Source organism: Corvus kubaryi, unplaced genomic scaffold (assembly GCF_017639235.1).
Source record: "Corvus kubaryi isolate FWS band 111438036 unplaced genomic scaffold, C.kubaryi_AGA036_p1.0 split3-37304, whole genome shotgun sequence".
Lineage (NCBI taxonomy): Eukaryota > Metazoa > Chordata > Aves > Passeriformes > Corvidae > Corvus > Corvus kubaryi.
This window is the reverse complement of record NW_024582087.1, coordinates 1526649-1543180: the sequence shown is the minus strand read 5'-3', so window position 1 is coordinate 1543180 and position 16532 is coordinate 1526649. Positions and strand designations below refer to the sequence as shown.

The following is a 16532-nucleotide window of genomic DNA, read 5'->3' as shown; positions in this document are numbered from 1 at the left end:
CCCGTCCCTTCCTCTCCGGCACGAGCATGCTGTGCTGCTTGGTGCCATTCCAGGCTGTTGCTTGATTGAAGCAGATCCATCTGGGTATTTTTGGGAGCTGGCTCACCCCCAGGAGAGCGGCTGGCAGCAGGGACAGGCGTGCAGGGCCCACTGCTGGTCTCTGATGGGCTGGGGGTGTCGGTGCTGTCGCAGATCACCATCTGCAGGAACGACGAGTGTGTCCTGGAGGACAATTCCCAGAGGACCAAGTGGAAGGTGATCAGCCCCACGGGGAACGAGGCCATGGTGCCTTCTGTCTGCTTCCTGATCCCCCCGCCCAACAAAGAGGCCATCGAGATGGCCAACAGGTGACTTTGGTGGCAGTCACAGAGAGGTGGGATGGTGGCGTGGGAGGGGAGAGATTTGGGGTGGGAATGGGAAAAGAGTGGGGGATGGAGGAACGAAAGTGATTCGTGGTGGGGAAAGGAATCCCTCGTGGTTCCACAGCTGCAAACTCCATTGCAGCAGCTGCTGCTGTAGCTTGCAAACTGAAAAAATGACAACTGGGGATGAGGGACCCCCCCAGGGATCTCTGGCACTGACCAGCAGGAGCACCACTCCCTGCCAGACTGGGATCACTGGGATTGATGGGCTGCTGTCTGGCAGTGATGGCTGGAGGATTAATGGGGTCAGGGCTGGGTTTGCTGGAAAGATCCAGGGCTGATGGATCCGCTCCTTCCCCTTGCAGGGTGGAACAGCTGTACCAGAAGGTGATGGCTCTCTGGCACCAGCTCCACATGAACACAAAGAGCCTCATCTCCTGGAACTACCTGCGGAAGGACATTGCCCTGGTGCAGAGCTTCAGCATGGAAAAGGTGTGGAGGAACTTTCCTGCCTGGTTCCGGGGTCGTGCTGCTCTCCAGGCTTCTCTGTGTAGCAGAGGAGATAGGAAAACCAGACAGTTCAAGACTGGGGAAGTCAAGGGTCTTTACACCTTGAAAAGGGTCGCAGGTTGCAGCTGTGGGGAACAGCGGGGGAAAAGGGGAACAATTTACACCTCGAAAACTTGAGCTTGGGGGTGCTGTGCGAAAGGATTGCGGCTTTTCCCAATAAAAAGAGCACCAGGAGTTTGCTGCTGCTGAGAGATTGTGGATTGAGCATTTCATCAGGCAGTGAGCACGGCGGGAGGGAGGCAGGAGGCTGATACAGAGGATTTATCTTTCCTCCTCTGAAAACACTCCCCTGGCGAAGGAAGGCGGTTCGGTTGGTGTGCGGGAAGTTGTTCCTGATGTTCGGATGTGCCCTTTTTCCACCTGCAGCTCAGATCCTTGGCTCAAGGGGAGTGTCAGCAAGCCCTGAAGAGCCTCCAGGCCCACTACGAGGATTTCCTGCAGGACAGCCGGGACTCGGAGCTCTTCTCCGTGTCGGACCGGCTACGCCTGGAGGAGGAAGTGGAGTCTTCCAAGGAACACATCCGGCAGCTGCTGGAGTCCATGGAGAACGGTGAGCTTCAAAGGGCCTGATGGTTTAACCAGGAGCTCTGGGAACTCATAAACGAAGGATTTATGGGGCAGCTTCGTGTTCTTCTTCCTGAGCTGGCTGGGTGATGGTATGAGCAGCTGCTCTCCTTATTTCTCCATCCATCCATCCATGCATCCGAGTGTTCAGCCTTTGTCCAGCAGTATTCCTGCAGGGAGCCCTTGGCTTTGCAGCTTCAGCTGAACTGCTGAGTCCTTGTAACCTTGGCAGTGGGCTTAGTCATCGGGATGCATTCCGAGCAAGGAATCCCTCCTGCATTTAGTCTTTGGGAACACACACACAGTGGTGGCACTTGTGAGTCCCTCTAGGACCGAGGACTCTGCTGCGGTTCCCGGTGGCTGGGCTCGTTTCCGGAACGAGATGATTTAATTAACGCGTTTTCCATCCGAGCGGAGATCCCGGTGCCAGCGCAATTCCAGCGGGTCCCGTGTGGGACAGATAATGGCCCGTGGTGCTTGAGCTGCTCTTCTGTGTGTCTCTGACTTGCAGAGGACAAGGATGAGACCGTGGCCAGGACGTACCTGTCCGAGCTGAAGAACATCCGCCTGCGCCTGGAGGAGTGCGAGCAGCGGCTCGTGAGCCGCATCCAGTCCCCGAGCAGCGCCCGGGCAGATGGTGACACCATCCAGGAGAACGCCATCCGCATTGCGGAGCAGGAGGTCAGGCCTGCTGCTGGGAGGTGGGCAGGGGAGGGCCGAGGTGGACACAGGTCCAAAAATAGCTGTGGCTCCTCTGGAGTGAGTGTGTGGGCGAAGGGTGCGGGGTTTGAGGGACTCTCGCTGCGCAGAAAGCAGCAGGAAAACCTCAGCAGGTGGGCTCCCTGCTTCATTTCCTACCAGCTCCTTTGCCAAGGGCAATCCTGCTTTTTCCCTGCCTGTTCGGGCTCTCCTTTCACGTTGTCTCCCTCCCTCCCCAGCGCGTGCAGGAGGATCTGCAGCAGCTGCAGTCGGAGCTCCGGGTTGTGTCCGAGAGGTGCTGCAGCTTCCTGGACAAGGCTCCTGCGGGGCCCAGCACGCCCCACCTGCGTTCAGAGCTGGACTTGGTGGTGAACAAGATGGAGCAGACGCATGGGCTGTCTTCCGTCTACCTGGAGAAGTGAGTCGGGATGTGCCTCTGTTCCCAAATACCCTTTTGAGCATTGCCAGTTCACTAAAGGCCTTACTCTGTGCCTCCAGCACGCCTCGTGCTGGCCGTAACCGAGTCCATCCCCCTGCAGCACATGGTGCAGCCTCCAGTTCTCTGCCACATCTGGGATGTCATCGTGCTGCCTCTGTTTGATTTGCCAGGTTGAAGACGGTTGATATCATCATCCGCAGCACCCAAGGAGCAGAATCCCTGGTCAAAGGCTACGAGGTGAAGCTGAGCCAGGAGGAGGCTGTTCCTGCTGACCTGGCAGCCATTCAGGCTCACAGGACGGCGCTGCAGGTTGGTGCTGTCGTTTTGTCAAGCAGGGTCCTTCCTTTTTTCCTGCCGAATTTGGGCTGTGGGGATGTTTTTCTTGCCTTGATACATGTGAGAGGATTTTGTGCTGCTGGTGTGATACCCCTGATTGCTTTGTAAGTGTAGAGGAGGTGCTGTGGCTTGTGCTCTGTCTGCTTCTGTACGACAGGGCCTGAACCAACCTGACCTGGGAGCATGGTCCCCTTCATTCCACACCTCCTATAACCCCCCAGTTCTTTGCACATTAAGGACAGTGGGAAAATAAACCCATTAACCCCTTCCCAGCTTTGCCAGCTCCGGGCAGGAGGACATCTCTGACTTTGGTCCCTTCTGCTTTCGGTGCCACCGACCCGGTGCTGGCTCCTTTTGCAGCAATGGCTCGGGGAGGTGAAGGACAAGGGCTCCGTGTTCTCCACGCTGGAGGAGGAGATGGCGAAGGCGAAGGAGGTGGGGGAGCAGCTGTTCCGGCTGAGGCAGGAGCGCAGCATCGACCTGGAGCGCTTCCAGGAGAAGGGGAGCCAGCTGTGGGATCGCTGGCAGCGAGTGTGTGCCCAGATCGAGACCCGGTGAGGAACCTCCTGCCTCTTCTCCTCAGCTTCAGCTGAGGGTTGGGGTCAGGATTGGTGGTGGTGAAATTCTTTCCGGCTGGGATTCCCTCTGGTGGTGTTTCACCCCCTCTTCTTACCTGTGGTGGTTTTCTCTCAGCCACACGGAGCTGGAGAGCATCCAGGAGGTGCTGAGTGATTACCGGCAGTGCCACAGCGCCCTGATCCAGTGGATCGAGGAGATCACAGCCCAGCAGGAGCTGATGAAGCCCGGCCAGGCGGAGGACAGCCGGGTGCTGTCGGAGCAGCTCAGCCAGCAAACGGTGAGGCAGGACCTCGTGATGTCTCGTTGCTGCAGTGACCGTGTCACTTCTCTTCATCTCTGAGCTTGAAAATATGAAAAGCAGCAGGGAAGAGGCTGCAGGCCTGAGCTGGGTGTCTGGGAAGTGGAGGAACTCTGCTTGACTTGAGGTGCAGATGAGGTCTTGCGTGAAAAATTGGAGAGTGTAAAGATTTTACCCAAAAGCGCAGGGATGTGAACCAGAATTCTGCTCACCCCCTGTGGCTGCTGTCATAGAATCCCAGAAAAGTTGGGTTGGAAGGGGTCTTCAAGATCCTCTTGTTTCAACCCCCCTGCCTTGGGCAGGGACACCTCCCACTGCCCCAGGTTGCTCCAAGCCCCATCCAACCTGGCCTTGAACACTTCCAGGGTTGGGGCATCCACAGCTTCTCTGGGCAACAGCTCAGCCAACCTGTCCTGACAACCATTTTTGCTTTGAATTTCCTTGAAGGCTTTGGCTGCAGAAATTGAGAAAAACCAAGCCAAGCTGGACCAGTGTCAGAAATTCTCCCAGCAATACTCGGCTGCCGTCAAGGTACAGTTCCCCCCCTGCCCCTGGGTAGGGCGGGCTGGGCAGGAGCAGCTCCAGCGGAGTTTGAGGATCTCCACATCTCCCCCCACCTTTGCAGGACTATGAGCTGCAGCTGATGACCTACAGGGCCTTCGTGGAGTCGCAGCAGAAGTCGCCCATGAAGCGCCGGCGGATGCTCTCCTCCTCAGATGCCATCACCCAGGAGGTAGGAACCCACCTAAGCTCGGCAGGGGGAAATTCTGGAGGGGGGTCCTTCGACGTGCCCAGCAAAACCTCTGTGCCCCACAGCAGCCTCTGTGAAATGAGCTCCTTTCTGCTGAACTCTCTTGTATAAATAAAGTTTCCACCCTCGCTGTTTTTTCCAATAGCCAGAGAGGATGGCTTAGTGCCCTAAGCACCAGGTATGCCATACCTAGACTCCTGGGAACCCCTGGGAACCCCTGGGTCAAATCCAGCGGGGTCGGCTCAGCCCTCCAGCCTTGCGAGGTAAATAACCAGAGCACCATGCAGTGTTGCTGTGTGTGCATCTTTGGGATGAGAACCTTTTAGGGACCCGAGGTCCTGTCTGCTCTGTGTGGATATTAAAGATCCCGGTAGCCCTCTGTAAGAGTTGAGCATCCGCCCCAGTGTCCGTGGCCGGAGTGTCCCCTCGCTCCAGTGTCGTGCAGCATGCCTTGTGTGGCCACCACCCTCCCCAGCAGACTTGCTGCGTTCCATTGGTGCCATCCCAGCTCCGCCAGGTGCCCTGGGGGGTTCCCAAGCGAGAGGTGCTGCGTCCGTGTCGTGTTCTGTGAAGGGCGACGCTCCGGATCCGCCAGCAGGGACTGATGCACCCCCTTTTCCCTCTGTTTTCCTCTCTCTCCCTTGGCAGTTCATGGATTTGAGGACTCGTTACACAGCCCTGGTCACGCTGACCACCCAGCACGTGAAGTACATCAGCGACGCGCTGCGGCGCCTGGAGGAGGAGGAGGTGAGGGCGTGGGACACGCTGTTCCCACATTCCCTCCGTCCCTAAGGATGCTGCTCCGTGCTGAGGGCACGTCCTGGGCGCTGCCCCACCTCTGGAGATCCCCTTTGACGTGGTTGTCTTCCTCCTTCCTCCCCTGTTTGCAGAAAGTGGTGGAGGAGGAAAAGCAGGAGCATGTGGACAAGGTGAAGGAGCTCCTGGGCTGGGCCCTGGGCTTGAAGCAGAGTGTGCAGGGCAGGACAGCTGCTGCTGGGAGCAGAGAGCTGGGAGACATCGAGAAATCTATCTCAGAGCAGCAGGTAAAGCAGGAGTGGCACCAGACACTGAGGTTTAACTTCTGCTCTTTTTTCACAGCTGAATTAAGCTGATTTCTTTCTTTCTTTCTTTCCTTCTTTTTGCCAGGCCCTGAATGAGGAGCTGACTGCGAAGAAGGAGCAGGTCTCTGAGGCCATCAAAACTTCCCAAATCTTCCTGGCAAAACACAGCCACAAGTGAGTGTGACCCAGGGAGAGCACAGGGGCTGGAGATGAGATTCCTTAGAGCTGGTGGATCCGTGGGATCCAGTGCCTGACTCCGGTTAAAAACAATGATGAGCTGCACGTGACAGTTGTCTTCTTCATTGTCTGCAATGAGAAATGTTCAACCCATTTATGCTGTGGGACGATATTAATCCTCTTTAATTGAGATGCAGCGCCGTATATTTGGGGATTTGGTTGTTGCAGTGCAGCTCAGCCTTTGCTCGGTTGTCCTGGCAGGTTTTAGCTGAGCTGGGCAAGGAGTAGGGCAGGCAGAAGAAGGGACTCCTGGTGGTTTTGGCCTTTTCCTTCACTAGAAGAACATGGCAGCTCTATGGGGCTGGTTTGGGCAGCATCCTGAGCGATTTCCCCTTCCCCTTGCAGGCTTTCCCAACCGGAAAAGGACCAGATTTCTGCTCAGATTGGTGCTCTGAAGGAAACCTACCAAGCTCTCTGCAGCAACTCCACGGAGCAGCTCCAGCAGCTCCAGAGCCAGCTGGCTCAGGAGACAGAGCACAAGGTACTGCTCCTGCTCAGCCCCGTGGCTGCACAAACGCGTTTCACTCCTCAGGGCGTGGAGAAGATTTCATTTTGTTGTGTGTCTCGTGGCCACTGGCCGCTCACAGCCTCTTACCTGCACGTGGTTGCCCTCCCTTCTCTTCCATCCATGGTCACCCAAAGCATCTGGTGGTTCCTGGAGGCCAAGCAGGAGCTGTTCTCCTGCTGCCTTCTGGCTCGATGGGACAGTTGTCCTTTGGTTTCCGTCTCTGCCCTCTGCGCAAGGGTTGGCTCGTTCATGCTTGGTGAGCAGGGAATCCTGCCCTGGAAATGGTCCCCTTAAGGAAATCTGTGTCCTCTGAGGAGTGTCCTCTCAGGGCTGTAACCTCAGAGGGCTCAGTCCCACAGGCTTGCAGGGATGCAGGGAGGTGGGACTCAAGTGGCCTCGTGGATCTCGGGGCCTGACCAAGGGTTTTTCTCAGCGGTGGCTGAACCAAGCAGCTCTTCCCTGTGGAAGGCAACTGCATTGTCCAGCCCCTCAGCTGAGCTGGGAGACCTTCAGGACCTATTCCCTGTTCATATCCATCCTTGTTCCGCCGGGTAGGGAGGGCTGGAAGCGCATCCCTTATTGCCTCTGTTAGGAGCTGTCGTTCACAGATTTACGTGTGCGTGTTCTCTAAGTGTATATTCATGTGTCAATGGATATTTTTGTGTGTTTGCTTGCTGGCTCCCTGTACCCTGAAGCAGCAGCCCGCTCACATCTGGCTGTGAGACGCAGGTTTTGGCTCTCGGGTCTGTGAGTGAAGCCCTGTTCAAGCCGCTCGTGGGGAGAGGGCGGCAGGGCGGCTTTTTTTGAGATCTGCCTGTGCAGCTTTCACCTAAATACGTAGTGTTTTGCTCCAAACTGGACTTTACAGCACAATCCAGGTGTTCCAGAGCAGGAAATGATTTATTTTATTGAAAGCCCTTTAGCCCTTGTGCTGGCAGCAGAAAGGTGAGCAAGTCATCTTGTTAAGCCGTCACAGATTTGGTGCAGCCTCCCTGTGGAATGGATGTTTTTTTCCTTTCCCTTTTCCTCCCTTTTGGTCAGGAAAATGATTTTAGAGCAAAAGCCTTCTCCAGGGCTTGTCAAGCTGTTTTGGTACAGCACGAGGCTGCTTTGGGGCTGGAACAGTTTTCACTCACGCTCTCGATGAAGCCCAGGCAGCAAAACAAGAGATGGCAATGGGGCTTCACCTTAAATCCCCATCTGCAAAACCATCCCTGCGGCTCTGGTGCGGAGCTGTTGCTTCACTGTAGAGGGAGCATGAAGAACTCTTTAACATTTGCTTGCTGGAAACATCCAACTGTCAGAAAGAAGTTACAAAAGACCAAAAAAATGCAAAGCAGAGCGCGCTAAATTGAGCATGATGTGTCCCTGTATGGTTTGTGTTTCATGTCAACTGTTTTTATGATTAACTGACATCCTTGCTTACAAGTTTAACTAACCCCCCTGGGATTTAAACAAACAAAACACACAAAAGGGAAAGAGGACGGACCTGTGTGTGGGGGTTCCTTTTGCAAAACAAAACAGTCGCATGCTGGACGCTAACCCCAAGCTTTACACTGTGTGTGATACGGCTGAACTGCTCCATAAGGCTCTGTCTTTAACTGCTCAAGGCACACCCTGCAAGTCGGTAAGTAAAAGCCTTTTACTCCCCTCCCTCCCTCCCATCCATGTCCTTTTTTATCTTTCTCTTTTGTTTCCCCCCTTTTCCCCTCTTCTCTGTCTTTCCACGGCTTGTTCATCTCTGAGTATGCACGTCAGGGCCTGGCGATGGTGGTGGAGAGCTTAGGTTGTCCCAGAAGGTTCCTCCTGTCCCCACAGGCAGGGTGTTGGGATGCAAAAGGAATTCATTCCAGAATCCTGATTCCCTCCTCGCTATCCCCACTAAAATCTTGGAGTGCTTGGGCCAGCCTTAGACCCAACCAGTGGCACTGGGAGGAACCCAAATGTCCAAAGAGCCTTTGAACACAGATACTCTTTACCACCTAAATTATCCCCCTCCCTGTGGGGATAGCAGCAAGAAAAGCCCCTCCAAAAAGCACCTCGGTAGTCGGTGTGATCCCAGTCTGTCCCCGTTCCCATGCTGGAACCTCCAACTTGTTCCATTTCTCCCCTGGCCCTGTCTGAGGAGCAGCTTGGAGGTGCTGGAGTGGGCAGAGCGGGGGCCGTGGTCGTGCCTGGGGAGCTGTGCTGCTCCTGCCCTGATGCATGGCTGGGAGCTGCTCCATGGCTCCTGTGCTGCTCCCCAGCTGTCCTGGCACTTGGGATTTGCTTGGGAAGTGCAGGATCTCTCCAGCATGGCAGGAATCAGCGCTGGGAGAGGTTCCTCCTTACCTCACAGCGGGCAGTTTGGGGGGGGGTTTCTCCCCCGTGAGTGCACGGTGGGATTGGTGTTGTCTTTGCTTTTTAGAGCTGGAGTTGTTGAAGGGCTCTGTTGTGCTTGTTGGTCTCCTGCCCTCTTTCTTTGTGGAGCATTAGGAACGATGCTGAGTTTTGGTGCTTGCTGCTTTGCTGTGTTACTGATGGTGGATATTGGAAGCATCTTGGTGCTGCCCTGGTGATGGACTGGATTTCAAACACTTTGGGACTTTCTAGCCTGTTTGGGGATTTTATGTTTGGTTTTTTGTTGGTTTTTTTTTTTTAAACGGAGGCCTCCCTGAAACTCACTCAGTGAGTGCTGGAAATGCTGGATTTTGATTTTAATTCTTCTCCTTCTCTTTCTGTTCCAGGGCAGCGAAGCCGTGGCAGGAGTGATCGATCTTGGCACGGTAGAAATATTCCCTGTCTTTGGTGCCATGCAGAGAGGTCTTATAGATCAGGACACGGGCCTGGTCCTCTTGGAGGCCCAGGTGATCACCTCTGACTTAGTTGTCCCAGATACCAGTGAGAAACTCTCCTTGGAGAAAGCTCTGGCAAGAAACATCATCGATCTCAGGGCATTCCAGGTGCTGCAGGAGTTGAAGGATGCTCTCCAGCAGGTGGAAGAAGTCCGATGTGAAGGGAGGCAGCTCCTCCCCGTCGTCGCTGCCATAGAAGAGGGGAGGATCAGTGAGAGCACTGGGCTAAAGATTCTTGAGGCTGAGCTCATCACTGGGGGCTTCAAATTCCAGCGGGGCAGAATCAGCATGGAGACAGCGGTGCAAGAAAGGCTCCTTCCCCCCCAGCTTCACTCCAGGCTTCTGGCTCACCTGGAAGGTGGCAAGGATTTGATTGACCCCAACACTGCAGAGAAAATCACTCTGCCCGAGCTCCTGGAGCGGTGCATCATCCACCAAGAGACCGGGCTGAGGCTGCTCCCAGTCAAGCAGCTGGCGGGTGGGATGGTGAGCGTGAGGTCAGGCAGGGAGGTCAGCATCTTCCATGCAGTCCAGGAGGGGCTGATAGACAGGCAGGTGACCATCAGGTTGCTGGAAGCCCACCTCTTCGCCGGTGGCATCGTTGACCCCAGGACAGGACACAGGCTGACCGTGGACGAGGCGGTCAGGCATAATTTGATTGACCAGGATGTGGCCTGCACGCTTCTGATCCGGCAGCTGCAGACGGGTGGGATCATCGACACCGCCACGGGAGAGAGGCTGACCGTGGGTGAAGCCCTAAGGAAGGGCTTGGTAGCTCCAAGGATTGCACTGCTGGTCCTGGAATCCCTGCGGTCCTTCATGGGGCTCCTGTGGCCAGAGACGGGGGAGATCATCCCGGTTGCAGATGCTTTGGAGCAAGGAGTGCTCTCCACAGAGTTGATTCACGAGATTCTCAGCAAGAGGCAGCTCCTTGGGGCTGTTTTTGTACCGGAAACCACGGAGGTGATGTCCTGGCAGAAGGCGGTGGAGCAGGGCGTCCTGCAGAGGGAGGTGGTGATGAAGCTGAAATCAACAGCCATCCCTGATGTCATGGCCAGCCTGCAGCTCGCTGGCTCTCCGAGCAGGAGCAGGCACGGCCAGAGCTCCCCTGGAAGGAGTCCCACAGGCCACGAGGAGCCTCTGCTAAGGAGTGACGACGAAAGGCTGATGTTCCACTTGATGACCCACAGCTACATCAACATCCATGATGGCCAGAAGGTGCTCTTGGTGGACTCGGAATTGAACAATCTCACTAAAGCTCTCATCCAAAGCCAAGAAAACGGATCCTGTGCACAGGCGTTGGAAGGCTTTGAGGAGAAAGAGGCAGACGTGGCTCTTGAAAGCCAACCTTGCAATGGTTTGGCTTTGCAGCAGCTTGAGCTTCAGTTTGCTCCTCCAAAAGGTGAAAGTGAGAAGATCCAACCACCCAGAACTGCCTTGGAGAATGGGGAGGTGGTGGTGGGACCTGAAAGTCTCCTCTTGGAGGATGCAGGGGATTTCCTGCGTGTGGAAGAGCAGGAGCAGATTTCCAGAGAACAGGCGGCCATCAGGAGTGAAACTGGTGCTGAATTTGGAAGGGAACAGGTCACTTCCATAAGCAAGGACAAACATCAGGTAAAATTATTGATGCCAGAACCTCCCAGTGGCCTTGATAGTGGATTAGTCAGAGAAACAGAGGAAATGATGATTGAGGCAGAAGAAGAGTCCAAGCCTCCTGCAGAAGATGGAGTGGAAGGTCCCGAAGATCAGAAGAGGGCATTGGAAAGTGGGGCAGTGGTTGTGAAAAGTGAAATCTGCATAACGATGGGTGTGCCAGAAAGTAGAGACAGGCTGCAAATCGTGGCAGAGCGGTCTCAGGGTGTGAGGGAATCTGAGCGAGAGGCAGAAGATGTTAGAGAGGTTTGTTTGCTGAAGGAGGAAAGAGTTGAAAATGGTGTGCTGGGAGGAGAGGAGGTTGTGCTCCCTGCAACTGGAGAGGCAGCGCCGGCAGACAGGCAAAGCGAGGACATGGAAGGTGTGTTGGAAGTGGAAGAAGGAGAGTGGGAAGAAGTGTTAGGTGATGATGAGGGCGTCAGTGAACCATCCCTGCCAGCCCCTGGGGAGCAGGAAGCAGAGGACGCTTTGGGAAAGCTCCTGACGCAGCTCCGAAGCGGTGGCATCATCCACGAGCAGACAGGCAAGACGCTGCTGCTGGACGAGGCAGTGGCCTCTGGAGTGGTGTCCGGCCACACGGCCGTGAAACTCATGGAGAGGATGAAGATGTTCAGTGGCTTCTTTGACTCTCAGGTGTGTGAACCCTTGACCACCGAGGACGTCATTGAAGAAGGTCTGATGGATGAGAAGCTGCTCCAGAAGGTCCTCGCGTCCGACAAAGCCATAAGCGGTGTCCTTGACCCAGGCAATAACTTTGTCTACTCCATCAAGGACGCTGCTGCCGTTGGCCTTCTGGACAAGGAGACAGCGATGAGGATCTTGGAAGGGCAGGTGGTTACTGGGGGGATTGTTGACTTGAAACGTGGCAAAAAAGTGTCGGTGACTTTGGCTTCAAAGCTGGGCCTCATAGAGCCGACGAGTCAGACAGAGCTGGTCAAGCTGGAGAAGGCTTCCAAGGGGAAAGGCACTGATGAGGTGACCAGGCAGAAGCTCATTAATTTACAGGCTGAGACCAGTGGAATTGTGGATCCTGAAACCAAACAGCCTTTGACTGTGGCAGAGTCTGTCGAAAAGGGGCTCCTGGAGAAGGAAAAAGCTTTGCAGCTCTTGACCAAGCAGGTTGCTGATGGAGGAATCATCCATCACGTGTCTGGGATGAGGCTTTCGGTGGATGACGCGATGAAACATGGTTTGATCCGTCCAGATCTATGCAAGGAGCTCAGGAAAGCTGAAGGTGTGGTCCTGCAGGACTTTGTCCATCCAGCCACGAAGGAGAAGCTGCCCTTGCCCCAGGCAGTGTCACTGGGGCTCGTTAGCCCAGAATTCCAGAGAAAAGTGCAGGAAATCCAGGCCGAGAGCGGAAGCATTCTTGATCCAGCTTCTGGCCAGAGACTGGCGCTGTGTCAAGCGGTGCAGGAGGGCTTGGTGCCCCAGCAGGTGCTGGAGAAAGCCCTGTCATCTTCAGAAATGAGGGAAGGAATTGTAGACCCCGAGACCTGCATGATCGTTCCCTACTCGGAGTTCCTGAAGAAGTGTAAAATCGATATCGAATCCGGCCAGAGGTACCTGGAGGTCCATCCCTTCCAGGCCATCAAGGATGAGGTGACAGGGACCAAGCTGACGTGTGCTGAGGCACTGAGGCTGGGGAAGGTGGACCCCCTGCCCACCCTGAGGCTGCTGCAGGCGCAGGCAGACAGCGGAGGGGTGGTGGAGGGCACCTTCAGCAAGAGGCTGTCCCTGAGGGCGGCTGTGGAACGGGGGATGCTGGACGAGGCCATGGCCAAGGTCATCGCCACCAAGCAGCTCAGGGCTGGGGGAATTGTTGATGCCCCCAGTGGGAAAAGGTTGACTGTGAATGAAGCTGTTGGAAAAGGACTGATCAGCCAAAAACTAGCTGCCAGTCTTCGGGATGTGCAAATATCCGAAGGGAAAGTTGGTTCTGAGGTCAGCAAGGTAGAAAAACCACAACTTCCACAGGGAAAAATAGAAAAATTATCTCCAAAAGAGGAAGGTGTCATCCTTCCTACCAGATCTGCTGATGGTGATGAGCCCAAAGCTCAACCTGAAGCTGTGAGCGATGACACAGCTCAGGGTGCAGCTGCTGCCACTGAGAAATCCCCCAAAACACGGAGAGAAGGGAAATTAAAACCTCAGGAAGCTTCAGAGGATGGTGTCCATCCCCGAGATGAACATCATCATCTTCATCATCCCCAGGCAAAAGCTGAGGTGGCTCCAGAGCACCCCTCAGTGTTGGGGACAGCGTCTCTCCCTGAAGAGACAGTGGTGGCAGGGGCTGTGGAAAAAGGGATCCCAAAAGGCAGCTCCCAAGTGAGAGCAGCCGGGGGGAAGGAATCGAGAGAAGAAGTGGATGGAGGGACAGAGAAAGTGGAGGGATCGGGCTTGGAGAAAGAGCAGCTGTTCTTGGGCATGGAGGTGCTTCACAGGGAGGAAGATGGTGAGGAGAGGAGGAGGAGGAGGAGGAGGAGGAGGGAGTTTGTAAGTGCAGAGGGAGTTGTGGCAGGTGGAGAAGGTGCAGTGGTGGCTTCTGAGCAAGGAGAGAGAGTGACCAGCATGGTCCAGGTGACACCAGCAGCCCCGAGGGAATCTGTCAGTGTGGGTCCAGGGAGGGGAGGGATGGGTCCTGCAGAGTCTGGAGAACCCGCTGGGGTTCCTGTGGAGCCTGCGGGAGATGAGCTTGCAGGGGAAAAAGCTGTCGAGCACACAGGAAGAGAAACCTCTCACACAGAAGGTCCCGTTGAGCAGGAAACAACGAGGGAAACTGAGCTAAAACCTACCCAAAAACAGAAAAGCAAGAAAAAGAAAGCAAAGCAGAGCAGCATTCCAGGGGACAGCGCTCAGCCAGAGAAACCTTCTGCAGAAACGCAGCCTCTTCCTTCTCTGGTTTCCCACGAAATTCCAAGGAGGAAGGGCGAGGAGGAGCGCTCTGTCTCAAGGGTGCCAGAGCCAAAACAGGAATCCAGCATCAAGGCTGCTGCTGGGTTGGCTCGAGACACAGCCAAGCATGGGGATGGAAAAGGAAAGAAAACAATCCTTGAGAAAGATACGGAAACCCCCGGAGAGGATCCGGCGCTCCCTGTGCGCCCCGAGCAAGGGGGGGAAGCTCGAGAGGTGAGGAAAGGTGGGATCAAGAATGGTCAGGATTCCTTGGTGGCACTGGGTCTGGAGGAGAGGATGGCTCAGGAAGACACCAGAGTGGGAAGCACCCGGGATGCGTCCAGCACAGCCACCGTGGCACGGGAACTGCCCCATGACTTAATGATCAGCGAGGAGCCCGCAGAAGTGCAGGAAACCTCCACAGTCCTGGAGCTTGGAGAGGAGGAACAGCACGAGCAAACAGCTGAGCTCAGAGCAGACCGAGGAGGTGCCCCTGCTCCCCCAAAATCCCCAGGAGAAACCCCCCAGGAGAGGACCAAGCAGCCGGGTCCGGGCGATCGGGGTTTGCTGCTACCTGTGATCGTGGAGGGGGAGCTGCTGGAAACCTCGAGGGAGTCCACGAGGCCCGCGCAGGTAAGCGGATATTTTGCTGCAACACCAAGAGATCTCTTGCCGTTTACAAGCTTACATTGGAAAGACAGCCCTGTGTTTTATTTGTCCTGGAGTAAATCTTGTAGATAAGGCTGGCGAGTGGCAAGTCTGTGAGCGGGAATGTCATTAACACATTTCTCCTTTGGGGAAAAAAAAAAAAGAACTTTATATAACACTTTGTCTCTTTGTCTCCTTGTCTGCCTAAGTCTGAGGCTTTGATTTCCTGTCTGATTCTGCAGATCAAGTTCAGCAAGAAGATGTGTCTGGAGCACGACCAGAGGCTGATATCTTATCTCTCCATGCTCCGAGATATCGAGATGAGAATCAAACGGGTGCAGCCGGCGGAGCAGAATTTGGCAGCCCTGCACGACCTGAGGCAGCAAGCAGAGGTGAGTGAGGCTTGGCTGGTGTCAGACAGAGCTTTCCCCCCCTCTCCCCAGCTTCCTGCACAGCCCTTGCACCCCTCCCTGCTCTGGGAGATTCATCTCAGGTTTTATCAGGCTTTTATATCAAACCTCATCCCTCCTGCTGATCCATCCACCTCCTCCCTGCCCAGACAACAGCCTGAGCTTGGCTGACATGAATTTTACAGCCTGGAGAAAGGCAGGCGAGCAGGGCTGGAGGGTGGTGATGAATTTTTCTAGACTCAATGTTTGGAGCTGCCTCTCCAAAACCCCTGCTGGGTTTTGGCAGCAGGGAGGTGAAGTCACCCTGCCGTAGATGTAACGATGCCGTCTCGCCTCAGGCCCTGGGTGCTGAGCTGCAGGAGCTGAGCTTCCCAGTGAATCAGGAGCTGGATGCTGTGCAGAGGATTGTAGCCAACCCCCCTGAAGAAGTCCCTGAGCAGTTGCTGAAGGCTTTGGAGAAGGATGCCAAGAACCTCCAGAAGTCTCTGAGCTCTGCAAAAGAAATCCTGCAGTCGCGGCTGCAGAACCTTCGTGGGGCAGCAGAGGCCAAAAAGGTAGAGCTGGCAACTGTCCCCTGCTGCCCCTCGAGCTTCCCAAAATTCCTCCTTTTAAATGATGAATTTCTGGTTTTAAGGCTGAAATCCTGGCCCACCACGAGACTCTTCAGGGCAAGCTCCAGGAGCTGCTGAGCTGGGTCTCTGGCACCACGGAGTCGCTGGATGACAGCGATTTCCAGCAGGCCACCGATGCCAACAGCTTGAGTCGCTGCCTGCAGCACTACAAGGTAACCATGGCAATGCCCCTAATCCTGCAGGCTGATGAACTTGCTGCCCTGTGCACAGAGGAGAAGCTTTTAATCCTGCTCCTCTCCCAGAGCCTACCAAGGGTTTTGCTGAGCTTTTGACGGGGTACCCTTCCTTCCCAGACCAGGATGAGAGAGCAGAGGAGGCTGCTGTTCTGCTGAGTTCTTTATTTCATAGTCTCACAGCTTTCTTGAAGGCAGAGTTCCAAGGGGGTTACATGATAAAGGCAAGCAGCAACAGCAACAACAGGCAAAACCCGCTTCTTCTTCTTCCTCTATATGCTCTATATTTTTTCTTACAGAAGTGTGGATTATATTTGCTAATTGCCCAATGAGATTAACACACGATTCTAGTTTTTCTTAACCTATCCTGGTCTAATTCTAACAATCATAAGCCTTACACGAGTGTTACATAGGTATTACACAGATTTGCATATACGGTTTCTATCAGCTCTTACTGTTTATGTGAACACTCCATCTAAAAAATGTGAACAGTATAATTCTATCTATATTTTGTCTGAAGTAAAGAATTCTGTGAAAAGGTAACACTGCTGCAGCAAGAACTGTGTCTAAGGTCTCTGCTTTTTAATGTTTAAGGCACTTAGCATCTATTTCTACTAAAAGTTAAAAAAATCTATATTTCTGTTTCACTTTGGTGTGGCTTCTTGCATCACAGCTTATCCAAAAGTTTTAATTCAACCCCTGTGCTTTGGCTTCCCTCTGGGCCTGAGTCCAGAGGAGCTTTCAGTCCAACAGGTTTGCCCTTAGCCTGTGCTGCAGTAGGAGCCCCTGCTGTGGGTGTGCTCCCAAGTCTCTGTGATGCACAGCCTGCTTCGGCTCCAGTGCAGGGCTGTGGTGGTGACTGAGTGACCAGGGGGGATTCCTG

General features: G+C 54.6%; 1 protein-coding gene across 25 annotated transcripts in view; it reads left to right on the top strand.

The window, feature by feature from the left end:
* MACF1 (microtubule actin crosslinking factor 1) overlaps positions 1-16532 on the top strand; it is a 128877-nt gene that overhangs the window by 46676 nt on the left and 65669 nt on the right. For 22 of the 25 annotated variants that reach the window (XM_042015687.1, XM_042015689.1, XM_042015694.1 and 19 more), the window contains 18 exons: positions 193-347; positions 728-854; positions 1299-1482; positions 2008-2177; positions 2435-2613; positions 2805-2943; positions 3331-3524; positions 3664-3826; positions 4295-4378; positions 4473-4580; positions 5247-5345; positions 5489-5641; positions 5745-5833; positions 6242-6377; positions 9131-14419; positions 14677-14826; positions 15183-15398; positions 15479-15628. In XM_042015687.1, the coding sequence (XP_041871621.1) occupies positions 193-347; positions 728-854; positions 1299-1482; positions 2008-2177; positions 2435-2613; positions 2805-2943; positions 3331-3524; positions 3664-3826; positions 4295-4378; positions 4473-4580; positions 5247-5345; positions 5489-5641; positions 5745-5833; positions 6242-6377; positions 9131-14419; positions 14677-14826; positions 15183-15398; positions 15479-15628 (7785 nt within the window). Of the gene's footprint in view, positions 1-192; positions 348-727; positions 855-1298; positions 1483-2007; positions 2178-2434; positions 2614-2804; positions 2944-3330; positions 3525-3663; positions 3827-4294; positions 4379-4472; positions 4581-4743; positions 4862-5246; positions 5346-5488; positions 5642-5744; positions 5834-6241; positions 6378-9130; positions 14420-14676; positions 14827-15182; positions 15399-15478; positions 15629-16532 lie in introns of those variants that run through there. The other 3 variants (XM_042015693.1, XM_042015691.1, XM_042015690.1) reach the window with 2 other exon arrangements.